This window comes from Myotis nattereri (assembly GCF_964212035.1).
Source record: "Myotis nattereri genome assembly, chromosome: 3".
Taxonomy (NCBI): Eukaryota; Metazoa; Chordata; class Mammalia; order Chiroptera; family Vespertilionidae; genus Myotis; species Myotis nattereri.
Window position 1 is genome coordinate 33,461,591 of NC_138077.1, and position 13,040 is coordinate 33,474,630.

Genomic DNA, 13,040 nt, shown 5'->3' on the forward strand with positions numbered 1-13,040 from the left:
TTCAGCTGAATGAATGCTCAACCTGTTCTAGTTTTAATTTTGAGAAACTCATTGTTTCTTAAGGTAGCTTCATCTATCTTCAAAGAGTTCTAATTGTTAACAACAAAAACAATGATAATAGTTCATTTTTTTACTGAGAGTTTATGATGTGCCAAATACTGTGCTAAATGCACTATATAAATGTCTCATTTATCCTCATAATAACCTCTGTGACATAGGTGCTATTATTACCTCCAATTTACAGATCAAAAACATGAAGGTTTCAATCCATTCATCATAATTATAGCACCTGCAGACTAAACTCTAATTCACTTGGCAACACTTAGATATTAGAATACAACACAGAACACTCAGAGTTAAGTTTCAGCTCCTTTGGATTAAACTTTTTTTTACGTTTAAGTGGTTTTCTACATTCCATTATTGTAGAAAATGTGAAATAAGGTGGACATCTGATTGAATGGAAGAAGAAAGGGAAGATAAGATATTTACTTCTTCACACTTAAAATTTGACATCCTAGGACCTTTCTGTGTTCTCTTTTATGCAGTCTTCATGGCTCCACCTACTTTAAAAAAATTCAAGATTGGCTCTATAGAAAAGAAAAACAATTTTTCTGTACTATGCCATAACTTTTCCAAATGAATCTTTGCAGAAACTACACTCAATCCAAGAATCGTGCACTTCTAAACTATTTTCGAAATTTTTGTAGGTAATGCAAATGCAAAAATATTTATGATGGTAAGCATCAGCAAGATGGAGGTATTCACAACGTTGATCAATGTTTGTTTCTCTCTAACAAATTTTTGGATGTTCTTTTCAAGAGCCTGAGTTAAAATTTCTTTCTATATTTATGTAAAATTATGTATCCTTGAAATATTTTATTTATAATTTGAATCATGTCTAAAAAGTTCAACTTTTCTTAAGGCAACAGAATTACTTTTCAGCCACTTGATATTATTGCAACCTTAAAATTAATATTTTTGTTATTAGACATTTATAAGTCTACAATTTAAAATTCTTAAGACATAAGAGATGACTTTAGTATGTTTTAACCTTCACTCTTTTCTCTTGAAATCACAAACACTACCCCTTACATATACTATAAGAACTGGTGAGCTGTAGTCTTATAGTCAAATATTTAGTCTAAGCCACGTGAAATGGCTAAATCTGTCTTTATTAGTGTCTATTTTAGAAATCATACCCCGAGAAGCCACATTTCTACAGTGTTTCCAGTTCCTACAGCTTTTTCATGTCTAATGGCAGAATGATCATGCCCATCTTCTGCTATTCAGCCTCATGTTACATGTGACTGACTGATGCCAGCCCACACAGGCTGTGCTGGCACACTGTCTTCAAGAGAAAGAAAGCCCATCAGCCAGATGGTCAGCGTAAGAATTAAAATTAGGCTACAGTCTTCATTTATTCTGTTCATAGGCACAAATGAAAACGTATGTTAACCAAAAAAAATAAAATAAAGCTGTGATGTATTTTCAGCAACTTGCCTGGAGAGTGAATGGATTTTATGCTTCCATTTGAATCAGAACTAAGTTAAAATAAACTCCCAACCCTACTATCGTCTCTTCAGAATCACTTGTCTTGAGTCTACCTGTCAGTATATTCTCCTCCCTTGCAAGATACATAATAATCTCATTTAAAATCATAGAGTTCCATGACACTGAAAAAGCTGACACTGTTTCTTGCTGTTCATATTATCATATTACTCCTGGGTGATTGCTTAGCTACAGCAATACCACTGTTTTATGGTACCAGATTTCTGAACAAACATTTCAATTTATTTTTGGATAACTCTCTTTCTTTCTTTCTATTTTTTTTAAGATTGAGATTTATATATGCATTATTTCCAATTTCCACTGATCAACTTTTACAAAAACAACAACAAAACCAAACTCCCAAATCATTCTCAGAAATCCACCTACCTCCCACATCTACCAACCTGTACTATCTGACTTGTCAGTGGGGGTAGCCATGAATTAGTTTATTATGAAGTATTGTTTTGATTTACCTGAACAGAAAATACTGCTTGGCAAAAACAAGAAACAAAACACAACCAAACAAACAACTCTGGGATATCTTGATGCTTATATACTCATATAGAGCCCAGGCCCTAAGTGTTTACGCTGATTTTTATTAAAAATTTGATACTCTAATGCAGTAGTTCTCAACCGGTGGGTCGCGACCACTTTGGGGGGTTGAACGACCCTTTCACAGGGGTCGCCTAAGACCATCGGAAAACACATATATAATTACATATTGTTTTTGTGGTTAATCACTATGCTTTAATTATGTTCAATTTGTAACAATGTAATTGAGGGTCACCACAACATGAGGAACTGTATTAAAGGGTCGCGGCATTAGGAAGGTTGAGAACCACCGCTCTAATGTGTCACATCTTAGGCATGGCTGAGTATACATTTATAAAATAATCAGTTTTTCCAGGGATTTATCGTTTGAGGTTTTCATTCTACATTCATCTAGAGAACAGATTTCCAAAAAATTCAAATATCCTAAGTAGTCTTAAGCTGAGAATTAAAAATAAAATGAAACAAAAGCTAGTGTAATCACTGATCAGTTAAATCAATGGCAGGCACCAAGGAGGACCAAGGGCTTACAGAATAAATGAGATGCATTGAGAACTGCTTATTAACTACCAGAAGGAAGGGGATGCTCACAAGGAAGAGATATATTTTTGGGAAAGAGATAGGAGACAGGAAACAAGAAAAGAGACAAGGGCAGAGAAGGAGGATGAGAGTGGCAGGTAGCCAAAATGGTAAAATTGAAATAAAGAAAGACACTGCCAGAGATCAAGAGTGAGAGAGGTAAAGCTGAGGATTAGCTACAAGGGAGAAAGTTCTTAGTGTAGCCAATAGAGTAACACAACTTGGTGGCATTTTAGCAATTTGTGTTAAATTTCAGCAATTGAATCCTGAAAGCTACATGTAATATAAAATACCTCTGCAATCCAGTGTATCATTTAATGCATTACTTTAAGAAGGACGAAGAAAAGAAAATTTTAGACTGCGTGGCTTATTATTTAATCTATTCATGGCAACATTACATACATGATAGTAAGTAAAATTGCAAAATAAAAGGTAGAACAGACCATATTTGTTGCACATAATACATTAACTAAAGCCATTGTCCCCTATAAAATATCATCTTTTTCTAATAGTGGATTGCTGGTTTTAGATTAAAATGTTCCCCCAAATGACCTAGCACAAAATTGACCTGGGAAGGAATCCTTTTGCTGGTAGAAGGAAGCTCAGTTTTTATTTGTGAAGGATTCAACTCCAGAATTCAATGAGAACTGAAAGAGAATTTGATCCAGGCTGCAAACCTGATACTGTGGCTCACAGCCTTCTGTGGGCTCTAGGTCAAGTCATAAGATAAGGAGTTCGTCAATGACCAATTTATCAAAATTATAAACATATTTATTGACTAAATCTTCATTTATTTTAGCTCTTTAGAAAAATTTTAGTTATCTTATGGATAAATTTGAAGGGAGCAGGACTCCAGGTTTCTGGGGCTTTGGTCCCTCCCTGTTCTTCACTCCCCTCCTCTGTGGAATTTACAGCCAGACTGTGCTGTGTGTGGCTTCAGTAATGAAGCAGAGCACCGTGAAAACGATTCATTATATAGGAATCATTGTAAATGCTGTAAACAGTTAAAATGTATTTTATTAAATAGGTAAATACGGTCACTCTCCAAAAACTGGGGAAAGAATATTAAAAATGAAAAAGTGTTAAAAATAAAAATCACAAAAAAATTAGAAAGCAATCAATGTGCCCTAGCTGGTTTGGCTCAGTGGATAGAGCATCAGCCTGTGGACTCAGGAGTCCCAGGTTCGATTCCGGTCAAGGGCATGTACCTTGGTTGCGGGCACATCCCCGGTAAGGAGTGTGCAGGAGGCAGCTGATCGATGTTTCTCTCTCATCGATGTTTCTAACTCTCTATGCCTCTCAATAAAATATATTAAAAAAAGAAAGCAATCAATGTAAACTGTTAAACTTACACATTAAAATTATGCTTGTATTCATGAAAAGAAAATAGTCATATAATAAGAGCAGTAGAATAACAATCATACACACATAAACCATTCTATGACTGGCTTTTGAAAAATTTTCTAAAATTAAATAAAACTATTTTTCTGAATATTTCATGAGGAATATATACATAAAAATGTATTCATATTAATTATTCGGTAAGATTATTTCCCCAAATAAGTTTTTAGTGAACTTCAAATTTGGTGAATTCTAAAATTGGTCACTTGGAAAAATTGATTCTTCAGTGAATTCCATTTTTATGGATGGGACCACTTTAGCTTTCTTAAGATGACACTGAGTTTGAAAAACTCAAAATAATTGCCAACATTTAAAAGTCAAGAAATTTCTTGGAAAGCTCTGAATTCTTATACTATTTCTGTAGGAGTCAGAAATGTACAACACTGAACCTACATTCTTGTACAGCTACATTAGCTGGACTGGAAGATGGACACTCCCTTTGGAAGGGCTGATGGTAGGGTGACCATAGAGCCAGTGTGCTCATTGCAGTCATTGGTTTATGCCTGTTTTCCTGGTATAAATTTTTCACTATGATAATGTTCAGTTTGACAGACAAGTTAGGTGGTCACTTTAGTTGGCGGTCTCCAGTTCTCTGCAGTTCATAAGACATCCTCTAATCTTATAATTGGCTTCCTTCACACAGCATCTGCCGGGGCTTTTCAAGCATTTGAGTGTGTTATTCCTGCACTACTACACCCCTGTCTAGTTCATGTATGTAGAGACATATGGCTAATTCTTCCTCAGTGATGGGTAAAAAGGCTTTGTGGTGCTCTCTTCTTTAGTGTTACCTTCTGTTTGCTACCTTTTAAATAGCATGGTCTTAAACTAAAGGGTTTGTGTAATATCCTCTATTTTTTGCCTTATGGATCTTTATTATAGGATGCATAATTTATCACTTTAATTTCTATGTGCACACCTTCATATTTATCTCTCAACCAGGATTGTACTAACAATTTCATATAATATCTTCTTACCAGTAAAGCTAAATGGTATTAACTACCAACTTCAAAACTAGCTAATTTAATTTGCAAACCCCAAACAGGTGCTCGATCTGTGCCAAGCCCTGCGCTAAACATCAAGCATACAGAGATGAAAGACATTATGCCATTCATGTTATTGAGTCACTAATTCTCTTCCCAAAATAGTCAGTGTTGGCTTTTGTTTGTTTGTTTCTCATCTCTGCAAGCTTGTTTTTGTCTTATCTTTCTTAAGAAGGTAGTGCTAAATGATATGATCGCATGTGTGTGTGTGTGTTGGAGGAGGAGGAATAGATTTGAGCAAAGACATTCTACTTGAACACGTATATTTTGTATGCATAGAAACAAAGAGGTATTAAAGAGATAGGCTACTTTCTATTTCAGGTAAAACTTCAGAGGTTTCTTGTTTCTTGGGGGTTATAGCAATCTCAATTTAGACTTCTGAAAATGTGATTTTCATCACTTTAACCAGTGCCAGTTGTCTCCTCAAGGGTGACTAGCATCCTTGCAGAACCTTAAACTGAAATAAAATATTCCTATTTTTGTTCTGTTTTCTATCATCTCTATACTTTTGCTCTTTCTTCCAGTAGGATGTTACTGAAAAGATATTGGCCCATAAAATAAAAGGACCTTCTCATTGCTGTAAATCTGACGGATACCTTGCCTTCAACCACAGGGAGTAACATTTCCTCTAGCCTCTCTGGTTGAGAATCTGGGCTCTCATGATGCTGTCCTTGGAATCTTTTCTGGCTTCACTAGGAATTTCTTACTTGGTAGAGCTGGTTAGGCTCAGAAAACCTTAGCCTAATTTCTAGATATTGACTATAAATACTCTAACTTAGAACAGATAGGACACGATCCACTTCACTGGGATTCATGGTTTTAAGACATCCTAAGTCAGATAAAAATTACATCTTTTTATATTTGGTAGGTGCTGCTCACTCTCAGGAACATGAGTATTTAGCACCTTAGAGGAAATAACCTTGATGTGTTGGTTTTTCCAATGCGTTTCAATGTAATGTGCTTGTGAGAGACCTGAACCAAACTACCCAAATCTCCTAAGACATTAATGATAAACATGAATGCTTTATATATTGATTTATATTTATTGTTTTACATTATAACTCTGATAGCTAAGAGACACTAAGATATTCATGTTCACAGTTAATAGCATCCTTTCCCTTGGGAGAGAAAAGGACAAACAATACTGCATATTGAGAGCTATAATACTATCTTTTAAGGAAACCAAGATAAAAACACATGTATCTAAAAGTAATTATATCTGCCTCTCTATTGGAAAATCTATACCAGCATAACCAATAATTTTTAGGAATTTTCTCAAGGAGCATTGTCAGGTCAGCTACCACGTGGTATTAAAAAGTTATACTTATTTCACCACAGGGATATACATGTCAAGGACAATGCATATTCAGTGCCAATTTTACATGGCAAACTAAGGAATTCTTAATTTTCAGGTTCTTGTTTGTTTTAGGACCCATAAAATTTTTTTTGTCACCACTTTAACTCAGTTAGGTTTGATACAATCTATAATAATAAAAGGGTAATATGCTTTTAGACCAGACATCCTTCCAGATGTCATTCCAGATATCCTTCCAGACAAAGCTGGGGCTGGAGCAAAGCCTGGATCCTGGGTGCCTGCTGGCGGCAGGAGGGAAGTCTGGGTCCCAGGTCCTGGAGGGAAGCTGGTGCCGGCAGCCAGGAGAAGGAAGGCCTACTCTTGCATGAATTTTCATGCATTGGGCCTCTAGGTAAATTATAACTAATGATATGCTGGTAACCTGGCTCTACTTCACATCAGAAGAGTCTCGATTTATAGAGATTGCCAATTCCATAGTGTAAATTCTCCCAGGATTGCTAATTTATCCTACAGCTTTCCAGACTCTGTACAAGCTGATCCCAGCACACCACCAACAGCTTTTTACTAGTTGCAATCTAGTTCTGAAATTGTACCTAACCTTCTTCTATTGATCTTCTGAATAGATTTTAAGGACATAGTAATAAATTATCTCTTAAAAACTGTTTTACAGATACCCATAAAATTAAAAAACTGATAGGAAGAAATTGATAAAGATTTATTTTAATTTTTAAAAGTAGACATTAACACATAGGTAAATAGATTTTGTGGCATGTTGGTTGTTTGACTGAAAAGTGAGAGTAGTGGGACTAATTCTGCCTTTCATATCCATCATTTAATTGAGTTCAGGTAACTCCTATGACCATCTTACTCAAATGGAATTCATGTCAGTCTCATGCTATAAGTATCATGGAATCATTTATTGTCTACTTAAATTCCTTAAACTTAATTTTCCAAGAAAGTGTTATTTGTAATTGTCCTAAAGACAATAGCCAGCTGTAGCTTAGCCGCCCCCTCCCTCCATATTACTACAAATTTAAATTTCACCTTAGGAGCTGTGTTTGGAGTAGGTGTAGAAACCATTCACACTTTCTTGCTAAATTTCTGGGGTGGTAAACGGGGTGAACAAAAAACAGCATGTACCTATACATTGGGAGATGAGGAAAGTTCTTTGACAGAATTCATAAAAGAGAGAGAAGTCTGATATGAACATGACCTAGGGCCAGGGGTTTGGGGAAGCCTTGGTTGTGACAAGTGAGGAGAAACTCTAAATATAGCATTGAGGCTGTTGCAGAATTCTTGCAATTCTTTGCCATATGTCTAGGTTCTGGGGATGAGAGTATTAAAAGCTATTTCACTAAATTTTTATAAAACATATTTGGATACAACTGGCAATACTTCAAGACACTTCTAACAATCGTTGGAGTTATAACTTCTGCCATCTCCTCTAGAAACAAGCTTTTGAGGTCCTTCATATGTGGTTGGATTTTATTTCTAGAACTGAAGAGAGTCACAGAATTGTGCCATTACAGCCAGGATCAGGAACATACCTGAGAGCAAGAGGTCAAGTTCATTTTTAACCTTCCATGGAAGTTTTCCCATCGTTATTAGTGAGCTCATGGCTAGGAAATTTGAATTTTACTAAGAGCTATGAATTCAAAATAGCTTTAATTAGAGAAAAAGATAGTCAATAATTGTTGGTTTGATGTTTACAAGACAATAATTCTGGTAAAATCAAATTCCACAAGAGAAATGGAAAGTTCTATTATGCTATTACCAGAAGCTGAGAATAAAATTAACTTAACTTGAAATAAATCTTCACAGAAGTTATAACAAACATACCGGGCAGCTTCCGAATATCTCTCCAGACATCGAAACACTGTTGCCTGACGAAGATGATTTCGGAAATAGGCTGGGTTTAAAACAATGCTTCTGTAAAAAGATAAAAACAACGCAAATGTTGTTAGGTTTTCACAAGACAATTACCAGAAGTGTATAGAAATGAAACAGCATGCATCCAATTTTAAATACTATGCATTTTAAAAGATATGAATGAATGAAGCCCTTTACTTCCTATAATTGTATGTGAAGACAAATAAACAAGCATTATTGAAAAGATAATTAAGTTTGCATGATAAAAACAATTTTATTTATAGCACTGGAGATTTTTTTATTTTAGCACTGGAGATTTTTATACATATGACAAAGGCAAAGAAGATGAATAATCCAACTAATATTATATCTAAGACATGACATTATTTTCTTATGTTAATAAATCAGTCAAAAATCACAGGTTACTTATGACATTTCTACTTATCACGAAGGAAAAAGTTGTCAGCTACTGAATTTCCATCGAAAGAAAGGGACGGGAATTTGGGTCACTTGTTCTTTTACGCTCCATATTAGTTTCTGTGTCTTCCCTCAACTGGATAGAGTAATGGAATGGAAGGAACCCTGTACTGTTTAAGGACTTTGATTTTGATTTTGACACGTTTGACAGGGCCCTTATTCACTTCGGGTTTCCATTTTCTCTTGAAATAACAAGTCTTGATGATTCTTCCATCATTTCATAGAGAGTTTTGGGGTTCAATTTAGATGAGACAATGATCATTCCCTACTTGCCTTCTTCCCCTAGAGATAAACTGGTAGATATTTTTCTTCCTTGCTAGGCATTGTCCAAAGCATCTAATATAATGAGGTCAACTAGACAGATGTAGCCCATGGCTAGGTCAAAAATAATAAATTGGACTTCTTAAATACCCTTAATGGGTCACATGAATTCTCTAAATTTTGGCAATCACTACTGCTAGACTGGGCTTGTTTCTTTTAACCACAACACCACTCTACATTGAGCCACAGGAGCCACAGCTTCACTGAATGAGGAGATAGCATTAGTGAAAGTTTGAAATGTAGCTTATGTGTTGTGTTATTGATATGGGAGAAAAAAGTGTCACTGAAACCACAGAAGATTATTAAGCAACCTCTTATGAGCTTTTTTTATAAGTTGATGAGAATCATTTGGAATTAGTTCATCATTGAAGTGGTTCTTAATCTTTTTTTTTCTTGAGAGATTCACAGAGCTTTTTGAGAATCAGATGAAAGTTATAGACTTTTGTCCAGAATTATACACTTAATGATAATTGCCAAAATTTAGGGAATTCACGTGACCCATTATGGCTATTTAAGAACTCCAGATTTAAAAAAAACACACACACATGAAGGCAAAATAATATCATTCCCAGAAATATTGCATATGGAAAAATAAAGTAGAAAAGAAACATCTATATGGCCCTTGTGAAATATAACATTATATGATGATGAGACAGATAGGTTAAGTAATTAAGCTTACTTTAAGCACCAGTGAACAAAAAGTAGAGACGTTAAAGGACCTTTCTAAAATTGTATACAACTAGTTAGTTGAAGAGTTTCAAGTTTATTGTTTTTCCATATTTAGCCACAGAATTTTGTATTATACCTTACTGTCTTTCCTATGATGATTTCTGAACAGATGGGACTGAGTTAATGAAGTTTTATTACTCTCTATAACTAATGGTTTATACAAATAAATACATTACTTCCATAAGAACAAAAAATTACTTGTTTTGGTAATTTCTTTTTTGTTTGCTTGTTTTTAATATATTTTTTATTGTTGATAGTATTACAGATATCTCCCATTCCAACCACCTCCCCCCCCCACCCCCCGGTTTGGTAATTTCTGATTAAAGTGTTGGAAATTTAAAAACTATTATATGAGTTTATTCAAAATTAATACCAAACTTCTAATACCATAGACTAATACTTTATATTAATTAGAAAAAGTGTATGTTTATAAAGCATGTTTATATATTTTATCCTTGTAAAAATAAATTTTGTAAAAGTAGATCGGTGTAAATAAGAGCATAGTTCTGTCTAGTGGCCTAGGTCTTCCAACTCTAACCATAATTTTTTCTTTCACACAAGGTAATTCTTCCTCCTTACTTTGTAACCATTTATTTACTTATACATTTTTGGCAAGTGCCTATAAAATTCTTACTGAATGAATGTTTTTATCTGCTATTTCTTGCCCATGATGTAGTGTCCTGGCTTTGCTAAGCTGTTCTTCAAAAGTCTTGTTCTGCCAAAGTTCTTTTGCCCAAGATGGATTTACTCTCCTAGGAAAGTGCTGCATAGTGCTTTAGAAATAGTTTGTCGATCTTGAGAATGCCAGGATTATGGAATATTTTAATTTCAACAAAGCATGATATCTGTATGAATAAGATGGTGACACTAGACAAAAGCATCACGCAATACATTATAACACTCAATAGATTATAAGTGGTTGAACAATTGATCAATACTCTTTTTTGTTGTTGTTGTTAATCCTCAACCCAGGATACTTTTCCATTGACTTTTAGAGAGAGTGAAAGTGAGGTGGAGAGACACACAAAGAGAAACATTGAGGTGAGAGAGATACATTGATTGGCTGCCTCCGACACGGGCCCCTACCAGGGCCAGGATGGAGCCTGCGACTGAGATACATGTCCTTGACCAAAATCAAACCCAGGACCCTTCAATCTGTGGGCCAACACTCTATCCACTCAGCCAAACGAGCTAGGACTGATCAATACTCTTGAAGTTATTATGAAAGAAGGAACTTAATGGCTTTCTTAGCCCTTTTTGTGGACAACATATCTAATAGTAACTAAGATTGAGAAATTGAAAGGTTGCCTATGAAATTTTCAGATGGCATAAATTTTACTTAACAAGGAACTAATATCACTGATGACAGAGCTAAGTTCAAAATTATCTGGAATGGCTAAAAATAAAAGCGTTATGGTATGAAATTTTTTTAAAAAATTAGTTTTATAGATATAATCACAGCTTGAGTATGGCTATGTGGAAAAAGTCTGAATATTTAAACTAATCACAGTGAAATGTGATATAACAATATGTTAGAGCTACAAAAACTGTACATAAAATTTGCATGAAATTGATCAAAAGTATTGGTGTCTAAATAATATATTTTCACTAAATTGTGCCTTAGCCATACAGTCTCTTAAATCCATCTATGGTTCAGAGTTTCTGTGAGAATCAGCATTATATTGAGTGTGTCTAGTCTAGAGTGTCCAATGGGTCTGGAGGACAGTGTGTGAAGAATATGGGATGAGATTGATATGTTTAGATAGTTAAGTAAGATAAATACTTTCAAACACAAAGACCTACCATGCGAAAAATAGGAAAATTGAAAAATTATTCTCTGAAATTCCAGATGAGATCAGGCAAAAGCCTAGTATTACAAAGTTATAAGTCGTTTAGTTCAACATAAGGAGATACTTATTAACCAGTGATGCAACAGGCACCGAGGAGAGTTTCTTATTACTGGAATCATTTAAGTGATATTTAGAATGCCATCTGTCAGGTTGTGTAAGAAATTCTTGACTGAGTGGAAGATTAGACTAAATGACTTTCAAATATAATCACAAAAATCCCTTATAATACACTGTTGAGTATTGTGAAGCATCTGAGTTTTTCCTTGCTTGCAGGTTAACAAGTTAGCATGGCAGTTTCATGGATACTCATAGAAGACATGAACCTCCAGGGCCAGAGACAAAGGAGAGTTTCTTAGTCATAACAATGGTAGTAGCTAGTGTATCAGTCTTTTGTTGTACTGCTGCAATTCCCAGATGGCAATGCAAAGGCCAGATGATACCTTCATATGCAGTAGGTTGCATCACATCACAGGAGAAGAATGCAAAGCTAAGTAAATGTAAATTCTATATAACAAAAAGATAATATGCAAATTGACCATCACTCCAACACACAAGATGGCCGCCCCCATGTGGTCAAAGATGGCCACCACAAGATGGCCAGCAGAGGAGGGCAGTTGGGGGCAACCAGGCCTGAAGGGGAGGGAAATTGGGTGTGACCAGGCCAGCAGGGGAGGGCAGTTAGGGGAGACCAGGCCAGCAGGGGAGGACAGTTGGGGGCAACCAGCCCGGCAGGGGAGGACAGTTAGAGGCGACCAGGCTGACAGGGGAGGGCAGTTAGGGAAGACAAGGATGACAAGGAAGGGCAGTTAGGGGTGACCGGACAAGCAATGGGAGGGCAATTGGGTTGACCAGGCCAGCAAGAGAGGGCAGTTAGGTGCAATTGGGTTGGTAGGGGAGCAGTTAGGTGTCAATCAGGCTGGCAGGGGAGTGTTTAGGGGGTGATCAGGCTGGCAGGCAGAAGTGGTTAGGGGCAATGAGGCAGGCAGGCAGGCATGCAGTTGGGAGCCAGCAGTCCTGGATTGTGAGAAGGATGTCCAACTGCCCATTTAGGCCCAATCCCACTGGGGTCCCAGATTGGAGAGGGTGCAGGCTGGGCTGAGGGACACACACCCCTCATGCATGAATTTCGTGCACTGGGCCTCTAGTCTTTTATAATGAGCTGTAACCATGACTATCCTTAGCTCTAGTAGGAGACACTAACTCATCTTCCAAGGCTGTAGACCAAAGATCAACCAGTGCCTTTTTCAGAGACATACAAACAAACAAAATGTAGGAGACACATGGAGAATTGTCTCCCTACATAGATAATTTTAGTTCAGATATGCAAGTACTATTTGTCCTATTCATTCTATTAACAAATAA

General features: G+C 36.0%; 1 protein-coding gene across 1 annotated transcript in view; it reads right to left on the bottom strand.

Annotated features, from left to right (window-relative positions):
- The window catches only part of SPATA16 (spermatogenesis associated 16), a gene marked incomplete at both ends in the record, with an annotated part of 199,056 nt that overhangs the window by 123,109 nt on the left and 62,907 nt on the right, over positions 1 to 13,040 (bottom strand). The window contains 1 exon segment of the mRNA XM_081085766.1: positions 8,272 to 8,361. Within this exon segment, the coding sequence (XP_080941892.1) occupies positions 8,272 to 8,361 (90 nt within the window).